This window comes from Mesocricetus auratus, unplaced genomic scaffold, assembly GCF_017639785.1.
Source record: "Mesocricetus auratus isolate SY011 unplaced genomic scaffold, BCM_Maur_2.0 Super-Scaffold_100004, whole genome shotgun sequence".
In the NCBI taxonomy this organism is placed as follows: Eukaryota; Metazoa; Chordata; class Mammalia; order Rodentia; family Cricetidae; genus Mesocricetus; species Mesocricetus auratus.
Window position 1 is genome coordinate 86801084 of NW_024429189.1, and position 16937 is coordinate 86818020.

Here is a 16937-nt window from a genome sequence, read left to right on the forward strand (position 1 = left end):
TAATGATGCGGACAGTAGGGCAAACTGGCCATAGACTCCTGCTGCCCACAATGGGAAGGTTCTTGGCTCCAGAAATCTCCCCAGAGAACAGTGCCTTTCCAGACTCTGGAAGACTCTTCTGGCCCTCCAGGGTCCTAGTCTGTTGACATAAGGAGCTATGCTCCTCTAGTCCCCGCTGAGCCGACACAGTGTGAGGCTCCATGCCTGTTCTTTTCATGTGTTTTGGATTTTTCTTTGGATTTATGTCCTCTCTGCTTAAACCTCAGACTTGTAGCTCTTTACCTGAAAATGTCACCCAGATGTAGTCTAGTCCTTGCAACTGTCCACTCCCAGATTTTGATTTTCCTACAGACTCCCCAGTCTGACAGGTCTATGTATGAAAGTCTGGGAACGATCCTATCCCTCTCATTGAGCACAACTCCCAGTGCTGCTGGAAGCACTCTGTGACTTTTTCAGACAGGCCTAGTCCTTTCTCTTTAAAAAAATCATGGTTTTTGGGAAATAAAATTTGACATGAAGTCTTCCTTCCAGACTTCTCTGGGACTTCAATCTAACCAACAAGAGAACAATGATCATGAGAAATCTGATTTCCTCAGTACCTGAAGGGACATGTAATTCCAAGAGCTCTTTCCCTCTCTTGAACAGAACAAGTGTCCATCTGACAGGTGCATGAGAATCCAAGGATCCCTTCTGTGAGTATAACTATGAAGTCTTCATGAGTCCAAGGATCCCTTCTATAACTATGAAGTCTTCCGGCCAATAACTTCCTCAAACAGTATTCTGCGGTGAGCCCTTTGAGTTGGGCCAAAGACTAAACACAATACTAACTCTTTGTGGCCTGTGGCCTGTGGCCTGTGGTCTGTGGCAGGACTTTTCTAGGCAGTGAACTTTTCAATTCTCACCCTGTCCTGGGCAGTGTAGGTCATGGACTGGCTAAGTGAGAAGGCACGTGTCACCTTTCAGAAGTCGTGGGTGGCCCTGGCAAATGTTGCCCTACTCCTCATTTTCTTAGAGGGCCCCCAAAGCCCAGGTGGGAGCTGTTCTCTCCTGTCCTCTTCTCCCAGTGTCTGCCAGTGAGGGTGGCTGTTTCTTCCTCCTCTGTCTCTCTCTCCTGCAACACCAGCAACATCAGTGACCATAGGGCTACCACTGTGTGGAGGTGGCAGGGATCATGATGACGATGACAGCTTCTTTGAGGTAAGACGTTATGCAGCCCATTGATCTCTTGCCTCTACCTTCTTAATGCTGGGATTGCAGATATGTGCCTCCATGTCCAGTTCTGAGGGGTTTTCCTGCCTAACTTTTACTACCACCCTGAGGCAGTATAGAGAGACAAGAAAAATTCAAAAGACACGGGAAAAGAAAAGAGGCCCCCTTTGCTCTGGAATCTGATTTTTGTATTAATATAACTGACAGAATGAGTAGAGATTTGCCTACATGGAGTTAGTTTCCCCCAAAGACTTCTCAAACAAGAGTGTTAAAACAACAACAAAGTTCCAAAACAAATAACAACAACAACAAAATCTACCATGGACCAGCTTGCTTAAAACAGGAATGGATATGAGCAATTTTGGATTTAATAGCATCAGTTATTAAATATCAGGTATTACTCCTCTTGCCTTACAATATCATTTACTGGCTCAGTATTTTTTAGCTAAGTTTTAAACTTTTAAAAATCTTTGAACCTGATTGCAAATTACATCCTTTAAGCAATATCACATTAAAAGTCACAAGTCATTTCTACATCACGTGTGTGCATAAGCACTAGAGAGTATTAGCTGGTGTTTGGAGACATGATCTCCTGTAACCCAGGTTGGCCTTGAACTTTCTAGGTAGCTCAGGCTAGCATTGAACTAGTCTTCCTGCCCCTTCTACCTCCCAAGTGCTGGGATTATTGTCATGTACCACCAACCATTCAGGCACTTTTTTATTTCAACTCTTGCTCTTCTTAAAGTATCTCAAGCCTCTCTCTCTCTCCCTCCCTCTTTCCCTCCTTTACTCTTTCTTTCTCTATCTCTCACCTTAACCAAGCTCAGCTTCATGCTGACTTGTCATGAAGGTCTTTCCTGCATTACAAAGCTGGCCACACCACAATGGAGGTCCCTAACAGGGGCACCCCTCAGTCTATAGTCCACAGCATCCTGCAATGTCCTACGCTGCAGCTCGAAACTTGATGGGACAGTTATTACTCACTTTGCATCACAGATGGGGAACCTGGGACTCAGTCCTTTGACCCACAGCTCTGAGCTTAGGTCAGAGTTTGAACTCACCTCTTATTCTCAGACCCAGGTTCATATCCACTGACAACTTACTTTGGTGTCTCTCAACAAACATGAAGAGGTGTCTTGCTCTCAACCCCATTGCCTTGATCTTCCCTCAAGACAAATTCTCCTTGCCAATTCCTGTTTTCCACCCTGAATTCTCATGGAGCTCTCTGCTAACCCCCAAACTTGGCAGTCCTTCTACTGGCTGTGCCCTTATTGGCTGTGTTTCTATAGACAAGCTCCATGATCGCTCTGTTTGTGAGCACCCAGAACACACATCCAACTGTCAGGGTCCTTGAAGATGTTATTTATTTATAGACACAGAAGGCACCTAGTGGTCTACCTTAAACTTTAGATTGCACCCAGAAATTCCTTCTGGCTCAAAGCCCCCCAAAAGGGAGGTTTTATGTCTCAGCAGCACAGAGGGGGGATGCTGGAGGAGTTCAGAGATACAGAGGAAGAAAGCAGGACTACTGGACTTAAGTCTGGGCCTATGTGTATTCCCAGAGCTAGGTGTATGACTTTGGGAGTTCCCCCAGTGGAGGGTGATGAAAGCCTGTGATCTCAGGACTCAGGAAACAAACCGGGGACACACACACACACACACACACACACACACACACACACACACACACACACACACACCTTCGTTTGGTAAAGAAGCACATTTTTTTTGCTCCTCATATCACAAGCTTATTACAGGTTGTATTAGATAACCAAACATTTACAGCCCCAGAGGAAGCTGATCTACAGTGAAAAGACTAAGAAAGCGGTTAAAGAGATGGCTCAGTGGCCAAGAGGACTGGCTGCTCTTCCAGAGGACCCAGGTTTGATCCCAGCATCCACATGGCAGCTCACAGCTGTCTGCAGCTCTAGTTGCAAAGGACCTGACTCCCTTTTCTGGCCTTTTAGAGTACTGCACACATGTGGTACACACACATATATGCAGGTAAAACAGCCCTACATATAAAATAAAAACAACCCTTAAAAAAAGATGCAATAGAACTCAGTACAGTGATAATGCTGAAAGGAATATGCTAATGGGAACCAGAAACCTTTCAGATTAAGGAGCCCAGGTACACAGGTCAAAACCTTAGATCCTTGGACAGCCTAACCCTGGCTGAGACTGGGTATAAGGGCAGGCATCACCAGGTGCTGGGATTTGGGGCCATATCCCTGGGTGAAGACAGGCATACTCCTTCAGCTCATGGTACACTTGGCAGGTCCTGGGTGAGGAGCAGGAAGCACTCAGGGCATGGAGGCCAAGGCAGGAACTTTGGGACAGACAGAACAGAGTTCACTCAGCCTCTGGATCAATCAGCACAGCTGTGCCAGGGAAGATGATGAACAGCAGCTTTCTGGGAAGCCATGTGGGAGAGGGAACCAGGATGCTCAGGTTACAGACATAAATAGCCCAGGCTTCCTCCCAGGCCTTGACCTCTGGCTTGATCTTGTCAGGATTCCCTTTCCTCCTAAGATTCACCCAGGACAGGGAGCATTGCCAGTTCACATGGGAGGGGGTCTATGGCTTGACTGTCACACAGTTTAATGATGCCCCTCTCCCTAATTTCATGCATATGACTCTTGGCGGTGTGAAGAAGGGGGAAATACATTGCTGTCATCTCATATGCCAACCCTGCCCCTGAACCAGGTGCCTTGTATAGGATCTTACTTAACCCTCTGGTCAGCCTCCAAGGAAGACATAACCCCTGCCTTACTGAAGAACAGACGGGATTTAGGGAAGTAACACATCACACAGGCTTTCACAACCAGAGATGATGAGTTAGGTAGAACCCAGAACTCAACGCAAACCTACCCCTTTGCCAGGCTGGCATGCTTTCCAGCTGGAGAGTGGTTCTGGGTGCTCTTAAAGAATGGCCATGACCAGACAATTTAATGTCAGAGGCAACTGTTAAGACTTCCAGTCCTCCCTCTCCTAGTTGGGGTTCTCCCCAGATCCAAGGGCCCAACTGTTTTAATCAGTCAAAAGCTGTCCAGTTCAAAGGTTCCCTCCTTCACAGCAGACCATGGAGATAGTGATATCTGAAACTCTAGTACAGGTTTCAGCAAATCTGAGCAACATCCCATGTGGGGGGGTGTCACATAATTGTTTTGCTTATCACTCATATTAGGTGAGTGGTCAGGGCAAGAAATACAACTGAGAGACATAGAACATCTAGGACCCAACAGCATCTCTCTCTCTCTCTCTCTCTCTCTCTCTCTCTCTCTCTCTCTCTCTCTCTCTCTCTCTCTCTCTCTCTCTCTGTGTGTCTGTCTGTCTGTCTGTCTGTCTGTCTGTCTGTCTGTCTGTCTGTGTCTGTGTGTCTGTGGCTCTTGGAGCCCCTTCTCTGAGTCTTTGGCTGCCTCACTCCCTCTCTTCAAGATAAACTGTGTCCTATCTGTGGTAGATCTGTTATAGCACAAGTCTCTGGAAGATCAGTAAAGAGCAGGTGCTGATTAGAAGCCCTTCTAGACACTCAAGCCTTTTGGGGGAAAACCAGGAGGCAACGTCAATCCTGTTCAGGAAAGCAGGGCAGACTGTCATGATGCCACAAGGAGTTCCTCCCTAGGCTCTTTGGAGACTGACCGGTGTCTCCATCTCCTACTCTAAAGGGACAGATCCTTCTTGGGGCTTCATTTGAGTCCTTCAGCAGTTTAGTAAGAGCTGGCCAAGGGTACTACTTTGCTACTGACAGTCCTCCACAGTGTGTCTATAGCCAACAAGGAGGTAGAGGGCATCTTCCTATTGCCCAGACAGGAAGACTAAGGCAGTCTCCAGCAATAGCATCTTGCCAGACCCAGGGATTTCTCTGGGAGATTTTAACAGTTAGTCTAGATCTAGGGTCCTTGATTACACACCCAGTGGGGCAATTGATAGCAATTAACTGGCAATACCACCAGTTCTCACACTTGTAAATACCCCATACCACACACCCATAAAGCACAGAAGTTTAGGATCTCTATGGTGTTAATAATTCATCACAACCAGGACTGGACACATGTGGATTCTCTCTGGCAGTACTAGACATTGTCTATTCTGGATGCTGGCTTGGCTGGTCCCCGATGGTAAAGCTTGTGAGTATACTCAGCTGTGCCATCCCTCGCCAGGAGTCCTGGTCTAGACTAAAGCACCTTCCAGGTGCTAGGTAGAGGATCCCAAGCTAACCTCTCTAGGTATCCAATGCCCACCAGCTAGCCTCCCTGGGACTTGGCTGCTTCCCTTAGTTCCCAGACTCTTCATCTCCTTGGCATGTCTCCCTGGCCAACTGCCTCTGTCCGAGGCCCCCCACCTCCCCACTGTACTCTCACCTTCAAGGCACAGGAGGCCAAATACCTGCCATCTTCTGCTTGACATGGATCTGGCAGGGAGTGGGAAACCCAAGCAGGCATCTGGTTCTGAAGCATCGTGGCGGCTCTCCAGCTGCATGGTAAGATCAGGAACTTATACTCTGACTCAGAGCTCCACCCTACTGGCCGCCCCTGGGCAGTGACTGGGAGGGGTTAAGGAGTGTAGACATTTGTGCTACCTTAGCTAGGTCTCAGGTCCAAAGGAATCACACAGGTCTTCAGATCTTGAAAATTCAGAATCAAGTCAGGGCTCTGGTTACTGAGGTCAGAATGACCAGGTTATGGACATAAAATGATAGGAAGGACATTCTGCGCTTTTGGCATGTTTCTGCCAAGATGTAGGAAAGCCCCGTCTCTCCAATTCATGAAGATGCATGTATATCTGCTCCTCTGGGAGGTGAATAGATGCTCTACCTCAGGACCACGGTTTGATGTTCTGGGAGCTGTGAACAGAGACTTCTCAAGATACAGGGACCAAAATTCAGGTCCTTACATTAGAGGGTAAAGAAAGAAAACACTTGCCCCAGCCATGCTGAGAAGAGGGTCCATGATCTCTACCAGGCTCCTGGGCAGTCTGTGAGGAGAGCACCAGCCCCTGCTAGTCTCCACTACACAGCTTGGAAGATGCATTGCCCCACCTCAATGATTCTTATCTCTGCCTGTGTTGGCTCACCTCTGGCTTGCCCAAATTCACACTGGGAGTTTCCTGTCTGGGCTCTTGCCGGAGGCTCAGCAACCGGCTTTTCTGGCCCACAGACAGGATATATTTTGGAACTACAGGTGAGACCTGAACACAGGAACATGTGGAAAGTGGTCAGCAGTATCTTTTTGGTTGCCTGCCTCCCCTATTACCATCCCCAGAGGATAGCCCCTTTATTTAGCTTGATGGCTTTGAAGCTTCTCTTGCCATCAATGCCACCATCGTGACTCAAATACAGTTCCCATATTCTTTAATCAACTTCACAAATTCATCTAAGTTCATGCATCTAGTGAGCACTTACTGTATATATGATACTAAACAGAAAAATCCCAGACTTAAAAGTCTCAGACAACCCAGCTGGGGAGCCAATACTTCTAACCCCTGTGCAGTTCTAAGGTCCAGATCTCCTTAGTGCGGCAAGGGTCCTAGAAAAATCAACATAAGTTTGGGCAGCTCTGTGGCTTGCAGTTGTGACATACAACCAGTAACTGGCTGAAGGACACAGGGATGGAAAATGGATTTTAGCTGGGGAAGGACAGTGTGGTTCCAAGAAGGCTTCATAGAGGAGACGTGGGCCTTATAGAATTGGATTTCAACAGCTATGATGGGAGGGAAAGGCACCCTAGGTGGCAAGGACAGAAGAAACAAGGGCAGGAATGCTCAGGAATGCAAATGACTCTGTGAGTTATGTGGTATCTCCCACATATTATCTTACACAGGAGAGCGGAAGAGATGGGGACATGGGAGGATGTGGAGGCTGGGAAGGACAAACCTGGAAAGTAGGACCTGTCACCTCCTTCTCTGCTCCCCCAAGCTGGTTCTTAGTTGTATGACAGCATTCTGTAAACCATGGCCCTAGAGTGGCCTCTCGAAGGCTGAGTTTTATATTTAGACTTATTCTCTAGGCAACCTGACCACAGTACCGCCTGGTCTGCAAAGCAAGTCCATTTCTCTGGCCCTCCGTCCTTCCAGGAAGGTCTGCTGAGGGCTGACCCACCACTCCAAGACATTCCTTGTCGTTTAGCATTTGGTCCTCTTCTGGCTACAGAAGCCCATCTAAATGCCCCATCCCCATGCACACCTCAGTAGCCCACCCATTCTGCCAATTTCCTCATCATCTTCCAGGACCTCAAGAGCAGAGCCTTCACCTTCAGTTGGGTTAAATCACTTGTCAGAAACTAAGGGGAGCTGTGATGAGTTTCTTCCTCTACACTCAAATCACCTTAGTGGCCCCAGCATGCCAGGCCAGGGGCACTTTTCTCAGCTGAGTCCCCGGGGTCTGTCCTCTGCTCCTCTTGGTCTGCTAGCTCAGAGCTGCCTCTCATAGGAAGCCTGCTGGCAGGGGGCCCTCTGTGGACAGATGTGTTTCTTTATGTCCTCCTAAGCATCACAGCTGGTCCCACCCCACCTCAACCTAACGAGCCTCACCTTTGCTCCTCATGTGACTTCAGGGGCCTGTCCCTGCCTTCCCATCTTATCTGATGTCTCCCGCACCCCCAGACTGGGGCTTGGTGACTGATCATCAGCCTCTCTCCTTTTCAAAAGCTCTACTATCTACCGTCTATGGTGACAACCTCTGAAGTCCAGCACTTCCCATAACGGAAGCCAAGCCCAGGAACATCTTTCTGTGCATATGGAATTTTACTGTATAGTAAAAGAAATGTTTTGCCTTGATTATTGTCGAAGGCCTTTTTCACTCTTTGGAGGAAAGTTAGAGCCCGACTTCCTAATGACACAAAAACAAATCCCCGAGAGATGAACTAGCTAACCATTAAACCTATAGATTATTTAAAATACACTCTTATAATATTGAGGTGAAAAGGATCTTCCAAAACAAGGTTCAAAATCTAGAAGCAAATAGGGAAATCGTACCTGACTTGATGGGTGGAAATGAAAAACTTCAATAAAGAAAAAGATGCTGTCAGTGCGGGTCCACCCCCAGCATTCTCCAATTTCCTCTTCCCAATAAATATCTTTAAATACTAATGCTGAAGAAGACAGCTTTGTTCTGCTGACAGTAAGATAATTTACAAAGCCACACTAATACAAACAGCATGTTGTTGAGCCAAGAATAGGATCAATGGAAACAAAATAAAAGGATTAGAGAAAAATCTTTGTCTTTTGTTGCTGTTGTTTTGTTTTTGTTTTTTTGAGACGGGGTCTCTGTATCTAGTCCTGAGCATCTTAGAACTCTCAGTGTAGACAAGGCTGGCCTCTAACTCCTGCGCCTGCCTCTGAAGTGCTAGTATTAAAGGCATGTGCTACTATGTCCAGCAAAACCTTTGTCATTTAAGGGAGCTTAATGTATGACAGAAGTGTCATTACATGCTAGAGGAATGGCTCGGTGGTTAAAGAAGATGCACTATTCTTGCAGAGGACCCAAGTTTGGTTCCCAGCACCCACATCAGGCAGCTCACAACCACCTATAATTCCACTTTAAGGGTCCTTCGCTTTTTTCTGGGCACTTGCACAAACCCCCATGTAGACATACACATACACACATCATTTTTTTCTACAAAAAATACATCTTTATAAAAGGTCAAGCATGTCAGCACATACCTATTATCTCAGTACTGCGAGGTGCACACATACGTATCACACACACACACACACACACACACACACACACAGAAATGCAGATCAACAGGGAAAGCACAAACTTTCTAACAGAAAATATGCAAACATGGTGGGCAACACAGAAATAAATAAGAGTACTTAGTGCTCTATAAAGAGATGGACCATGAATAAGACTGACACATGAAACATCAAATATCAAACTAATAGAAGACAGTATATGTGTTCTAGCAACAGAAAAGGATTTCTTTCTTACTTCCTTTCTTTGGTGCTGGGGATTGAACACTGGGCCTATACATGTTATGTATGTGTTTGGTCAGTGAGATATATGCCTGTAGACTCTGGAGAATAATTTTTAACATTTTTAAATAATCATAAAGCAAAAGCATTTCTAAGTTAGACTGAATAAGATTTGAATATTCTAAGCCAGGCATGGTACTAAACATTGTAATCTTATCACTTGGGAGGTGGAGGCAGGAGGATCAGAAGTTCAGGGTCATCCTTAGATACAGATGAAATTCAAGGCTAGCCTGGACTACATAAGACTCAAAAAGCAAAACAAACAACAAAGAAGAAAAGGATTAAACATTTCCATGCAGTAGAAAACCTTAGTTAACAGAATATATTTGCAATGCATTTGCAAATCCCAGATTATTACTATCTAACATACAAAGAAAAAATTCACAATAAAAAGATGGCCATGATGAAGCTGGAGGAATCTCAGTAGTGAAGCACTTGCTATTCTCAATACCTATGTTGGGCAATTCACAACTTCCAGCAGTAATATGTCACTATCTTCTGACTTCTGAGGACACCCACATGAACATCACACACACACACACACACACACACACACACACACACACACACTCACACACACACACAAACAAATCTTTAAAAAAAGATGTCACATAAAAAATTCAAAGACTTGAATCTGTAACCTTAGAAGGAGAAACCCCCAAAGTGGGTAGACATTGGAAGAGAAGCTCAAAATCATGAATATTTGCTCTGGAAATCAGTAGGAAAGAAATCAACAGTTTAATGGATAGTACAGGCAAAAGTGACTTCCTATGCAGAGTGAGATAACATAGCACCCTCACTTAAGTGCTGTATTAAAAAGATGACACATTGAAGGGGAGATCAGCACAGAAGGAAAACAAAGAAATAGGAGATAAAAGAACAGTGAGGTTTCACAATGACTATTAAATTGGAAAACTATGAGACAGTTGAATGATGACCCATGTTGGTGGCAATATGGAGACAGAGGTATCATTATGTCACCCTATGGAAGAGGAGATATTATCGTTGACACAGAACTGTTAGTCAAAATGAATGTTGGAATAGCAAGGTTGGTTCCAACATACACCCCAGGGGAGCCTCCTACAGGTCATAGGGAGATGTGCCTCATGGTCTTATCTGTAACCCTGGATCCAGTCTCCAGTGTTACAAAGAGCAAAAACAGGAGCTGCAGAGATGGCTCAGTGTTTAAGAGTACCTCTTGTTCTCCAAGCAGATCTAGGTTCAGTTCCCAGCACTCTATGTTACTTTACAAATATCTATAACTCCAGTTCCCAGGGATCTGATGCCTTCTATACACACACACACACACACACACACACACACACACACACACACACACTAATCCCACACAAAAGAAAATGAGTAAGTTTGATAAAATACTTTAAAAAGAAAAAAAATGAAGTTGTACATGAGGACATTGGCTTTACAACTACTTAAACTGTGGGCTGCAAACTGTGGGTCACAAAAATTTGGCAATAGTAAAAATCTAAATGAATTTTGGCTTGGGATTTGAATAGAAGTTCCAACAAGTTCTTAAATATGCCAAACATATACTTGTCATTTTTTAATATGTAATTCTGAGAAGTGGCATAGCCTAGGCCTTGCTGATTATAAAATAACACATCAATCAGCTGAAAGACATCGAAGATACTGGACATTCTGCCATACCAAACATTTAGCCAAGATTTAATTTTTTATATATAAAAATAAACAAACACACCCATCTCATTAGTACAGACATGTTCTTTTATCATTAATAAATGATACAATAATGGACACACCAAAGAATCATTTTAAATACATTGCTTTGTGATTTTCTTCCACACTAAATGTTTTATTGGCATGTTTATTTTTATGTATGTAATTCCCAGGTGAGAAAGGGTCATGGGCGAGAAAAGTTTACGGAACCCTCTGTGTTGTCAGGACTCTGAAAGCCTTGAGTGTCCATCACTGGGAGTGGAAACAATAGGAGATGGGCATGGACAGGCCCGAGCAGCAAGTTCAGCACACACATAGGAGCGAGAAGGGAAAGGCAGGTAGCTAGAGCATCAACATTACATCCACATACAGAAGTTAAAATGGGGTTATACAATGTAGATATATTATGCATCCAACATACTAAAATAGAAGCCTTCCTGCAGAGAATGGAAATGTTATGTGAGGATTGGGAGATAGAAATTAACCAAGAAATCCAGTGCTGGACCAGAGATGGTACCGACCACAATGTAAGTACAGAACTGACTCAGATCTGTCTCTTGAAGAAATTCGGCTTCCTCCAGCTTTTCCCATTGTTGTTGTCAACTGCTCTGCTGGAAGCCACTATTCTTCTCATCTCTGCTCCATGCTAGACTAACAAGCCCATCTGCACATCTACTTCCACTTTCTTTGAAGCCATTCTTTGGGGGAAGTGCTGGCAACTGAACCCAAGACTTCATGAATGCTAAGCAAGTGCTTTACTACTGAGCCACACTTTCAGTTCTCCTCTTAGGTAATCTATAGAAGGGCAAGAAGTGATCTAAAGACATCAGCCAGATTATGGGGTTGCTCTGATGGACATCCTGCAGTTTCTGCTTTCTCTGCTGTCTTCCAGAGTCATGAGATCTTGTGGTCTGACTGCTCCCATTGGTCATTCTATTCTATGCACCAACCGGGTTTGGGCTATGGGGTCTCTAAGCCCTGACAGGGCCAAGTTCTTTCCCATGCTGAGGGTTTTGTGTTTGCAGTGAAGTTCATATTCCACTCTTTGAGAAACTGGACCTTGCTCCTCTGTCCTAGCTCTACTCAAATGCCGCATTCTCCAGGAGCTTTTCCTTGAGTAAACTCAGTGACTTGTGCCTCTACCCACCTCTTAGCTCTTCAGTCACTCTAGTTATTAGTTTATTTCAGTCCATTGTACTATAGATGATCTTGTCTATTTCCTTTGGTTTTTGAGACAGGGTCTCAATATTCAGGTTAACCTGAAACTTACCAATTAGCCCAGGCTAGCCTCAAATTTATAATCTTTCTGTTTCCTCCTCCCAGGCCTTGTTTATTTCCTTTTTTTACTTTTCCTCTTGAGCATAACTCTTTCCAGAGTTTTGCCACTGCTTGTCTTGCTGTTGACTTGAGAGATGGGAAGACAAGGCCCAGCACAAATGTCAGCAAGACCAGGTAGTTCACAGGTGTCATTTACAAAGTGATGATGGCTGGTCTAAAGTCTGTATTCCCTATGAAGAAGACACTATCATCAGTTCATTTTAAAGACTGACAGGGACCCAGAGAGGATAAACAGCTCAACCAAGATCACCATGGTAGTGACAGAACTATGACACAGGTCAATCTGCCCAGCACTTCTGTCTTGATCACTCTGCACTGCTTTGGTACGTAGCTCCTGCCTGGACAACAAGGTCCTGGGTTGTTGTCTAAGGCTTTCCAATGCTCCTTCATTCCCCTGATACACAAGTCCTCAGATCTGAAGACAAACAATGTCACAGTCAATCTCATACCACAAAGTCAAACAAAGTGTTACCATCTCTTCAGGTCATGAGAGGTTTGAAAATGTCAACCATCAAATTAATGTGTTCAATCAGGCATGGTGGCCAGCTCTCCTGAAACTCACTACGTAGACCAGGCTGGCCTAGAACTGATAGAAATCCTCTGTCTCCCAAATTCTGGGATTAAAGACATGCACCACCTTGTCCAGCTTCCTACATTTTTCTTTTTTAAATTGTGTATATGTGCTGAGTATGAGTGTGCAGGTGCCACAGCTATAGAGATCAGAGGACAACCTCAATGGTTGGTCTTTACCTTCGTTCTCATTTGGGACATGGTCTCTCATTCGCTGCTGGATACACCAGGCTGGGTAGCCCTGGAGCTTCCAGGGATTCTCTTGTCTCTTTCTCTCATCTTCTTGCAGAAGCCCTGAGACTGAAGATGTTTGCTGCCATGCCCAGCTTCACATGAGTTCCTGTGTTTGAACTCAGATCCTCATGCTGGTTGCTTTACCCCCACCCCTGCACCCCCAGGCTTCTTCCCAGACTTATTTTCTTAGTGTCAACAATGCATGTGGCTCACAAACGTTTTCCCCACCTCCTTTGTGTTTATAAAACATTAAAGGCCTACTCACCTCCCTGCAGAGAGCCTGTGGCCACAGATCAACATTTCTCAATCTTGTGAGTGCCTACTAATAAAACTTGTCACCTCTTGCTTCAATTAGATAATTGGTTTTATTTTTTTCTGCTCTTGACTCTCTTGTTCATGAGGCAAGATTGCTAGGAGTCTTTTGCACATTGCATCTACTCCATCACTGTCTCCATGGAGAGGGCAGCCTTTTCACTGTGTCATGGTGAAAGATTTGGCTTCTGCCACATACTTGAGTGAGTCTGTCTACCTACTGTCAAATTTCTCCATCTGTAAATTGAGGGACACAAATAGAGCTCCCCCATGAAATGGTTGTCAAGTCTGGGTGATACAAAGGCTTAGTTGGTACATGGCTGGATATGGTGGTCAATTCTTTTTAATCAACTTGACTGCTTTTGGAATCACCTAGGAGACACACCTCTGAATATGTCTGTGAGGCTGTTTCCAGATAGGTTTGACTGAGGATGGAGGACCCTGAATGTGGACTGTGCTATTCCATGGTCTGTGGTTCCAGACTGAATAAAACAGAGAAAGGGAACTGAGCACACTCTTATCTCTCTGCTTCCAGACCATGGGCATTTGTGACGAGCTGCCTTGGGATCCTACTGCCAGACCTTCCCCAATATGAGAGACTGTGCCCTCAAATCATGAGCCAAATAAACCCTTCATTAAGTCACTTTGTCAGGTATTTTGTCACAACAGTATGAAAATTAACTAATCCACAGGCTCTTTGTGATAATCGACTTGTTGAATGCTGTGATCCATAATACAGGAGCATCAAGACAGAGATGTTACCCCTGTGCCAAGGGTGAGATTGAAAAGTGACACAAAGATGTCAGGGTGATTGGGCCATGTATGAGTTCAGAGAGCTTAGCCAATGGGGCCAGAGGGACTTCCCAGAAGGGGAAGCACATGGCCTTGCCCTTGAAGGGAGGGTAGCAGCCCCATTGGTGGGGGGTGGGAGAAGGAAGGCATTATCAGGCAAGACAGCCTCAGCAAAGACAAGGTTTGGAAAGGACATCAAAGACTCAGCTATGAAGAAAAAGAGTCAGGACCCCCCTGGAGCTGGCAGTGTGACTCCTAGCAGGGCTTTGAGAAGATAGTGGTTAAGAAGGAGCCACTGCTTAAGAAGGAGCAGCTGTTAAGAAGGAGCAGCTGTTGTTAAAAAGGAGCAGCTTTGAAGCCAAATGTGGTGGCGTGTATTTGTAACCCCAGCCCTGTGGGGTGGATCCAGGTGGCTCCCCAGGGCTAGCTGGCCAGTCCCAGGTTCAGTGAGAGATCCTGTCTAAGAAAATAAAGTGGGCTAGCACAGGCCTTTAACCCCTGCACTTGGGAGGCAGAGGCAGGGAGATCTCTGTGAGTTCAAGGTCATCCCGGTCTACATAGTGAGTTCTAGATAGTCTCCCCAACCCCCCAAAAAGTGGAAACTTATGGAGGCAGATACAGCCAACCAAAACACATGAAAGCATAGGCAAATGTACCTGCATACATATGTACACATATATGCACACACTATGTGTACACACACACACACACACACACACACACACACACATAAATGAAAAGGATTAGAGATAGCCAAGTCCCACAGAAGGACAGGGGACTATCAGTTCTGTGTGACCTAGGTGAATAGGAAGTTTGGCATGCCTCCTTCACCAGCCAGTGTGGCTCTGTGGGGTGGGTCATGGCCTGTCAAAGTCCATGGGTCATCAAAACCTTTTCTTCTACGTGTGGAACATGGCCTCTGGCTTAGCTCTGCAGACATCGGTTTCTAGTACATCTTTTATCTCAGAGCCTCTGTCTGCCAGTCTGGGCCTGTACAACAGGGCTCTGGAGTGGAATCTGCAGAAGGGAAAGATTTGGAGGAGGGGCAGGTGGGAGGCTGTGCTGTTATGCATTTCTTCACTTTGCCTCTGGCCCTTCCTGACCTAGTCAGACAAAGCCCTGCAACATCTGTGTTCGGATTGCACCAAAGTCAGCCATCACTCACGTACTTGTCACTGCAGATTGGATGCAACTTTTCTGGAGTTTCACATAAATGGAATCATTCAGTTTGCTCTTCTGTGCCTGGTTTCTTTTGTCTAGGTTTTTTAAATGTGCTAGTATTACTGTGTGTGACTACCCATTCCTTTTCATTGCTATGTAATATTCAATTTTAAATATTCTAGTTTATTTACCCATTAGTTGAAGGGTAAAGTTGTTGCTAATGTTTAGCAGTTAGGAATAAAGCTACTATACAAATCTGTGCATAAGTTTTTATACAAGTCTAAGTTTTGGTTTACTTGGTTACACACTTTGCAATGGAGTGGCTAGGTTTTTAATGATACTATATCTGGGCTAGTGTGAAAATCTTAAACCTAGTGGACAGATCCATTACGCCTTCTTGATTCTCCCTCCTTTCTCTCAGTCTCTCTCTCTCCTCCTTACTTCCTCCCTTTTTTTTGTGCCTCTTCCATCCCTCAGGCCCCTCCTGTCAAGTTCCTGAGTAACTCCCTAGAGCAGTGGTTCCTAATGCTGAGACTCTTTGATTCAGTTCCTCATGCTGTAGAGACCCCCAACTATAAAACTACCTCATTGTTATTTCATAACTAATTTTGCTGTTATGAACTGCAATGTAAATATCTGTTTTCTGATGATCTTAAGCGTCCCTGTGAAAGGATCATTTTACCCCCAAAGGGGTCAGTCATGATCCACAGATTGAGAACCACTGCTCTAGGCTTTATATCCCTAAGATACAAAGACAATATTTTGAAGAAAGGTATTGTTGAAGCATTGGGCAGCATTTGGAAATCAATAGATCAATTCCTCCCAAATTCTGAGAATGCATTCTCTATGAATTCGAGGCCAACCTGGTCTACAGAGTAACTTCCAGGGCAGCCAGGACTACACAGAGAAAACAAAACAAAACAACAACAACAAAAAAACCATAACACAACAAAACCTACCAAGAATTGGCATATAACTTCTAATACCATTGATAGACATAAAATTTAAGAAAAAAAGCAATGGAACATACAAATCAATAAAGAAATAAACCAAGAAAGTAATGTCATGCAAAAGACAACATATGAATAGTCATAATTAGTCCAGTGATGGATGATCTCCATCATCCAGCCAGCAGGATAGGAACCACCCAGGAGGTACACCTTTGGGTTTATCTGTGATGTTCCCAGAGAGGTATAACTGAGGAAGAATGATTACCCTCAGTGTGGTGATATTGTCTCTTTGGCTAGGAGCTTGAACTGAATGAAAAAGAAAAAGAAGGAAGTGACATGAGACCAAGCATTTCTCTCTGCTTCATGGCTGTGGGTGATGCTACCAGACACTTCAGTCTCTCTGTGCTGTAAAACTGTTCAAAGGCTTGTGCTGGGAGGTCACAGGCTGTGGAGGGGAAACCAGGGTTGCTGTTCTGTCACGTGGCTAAATGGAGGTGATAATCCCACTAAACTGTCTTCTAAACAACTGTGTATATACACAAAGGCTAGTGCTTCTACTAGATTTGGGTGAAGAAGCTCCCACCAACTCCAGTCAGCGGGCAGTGGTAACTTGTCACAATTTATAACTGGCTGCAATGATGAGAATAAGTGGCTGTTCAATGCTCAGCCACAAATAGAACTTCTATATCACTCCCT

The 16937-nt window shown here is 44.8% G+C and overlaps 1 protein-coding gene across 3 annotated transcripts in view; it reads right to left on the reverse strand.

The window, feature by feature from the left end:
• Pla2g4e (phospholipase A2 group IVE) overlaps positions 1 to 16937 on the reverse strand; it is a 72201-nt gene that overhangs the window by 34725 nt on the left and 20539 nt on the right. The window contains exons 1-2 of one of the 3 annotated variants that reach the window (XM_040746085.1): positions 5792 to 6034; positions 5574 to 5685 (exon numbers count right to left, since the gene is read on the reverse strand). The exons of 1 other annotated variant lie outside the window; for it this stretch is intronic. In XM_040746085.1, coding sequence (XP_040602019.1) covers positions 5574 to 5669 — 96 coding nt within the window. In that variant the 5' untranslated portion in view covers positions 5670 to 5685; positions 5792 to 6034. Of the gene's footprint in view, positions 1 to 5573; positions 5686 to 5791; positions 6035 to 16937 lie in introns of those variants that run through there. One more of the 3 variants, XM_040746084.1, reaches the window with a different exon arrangement.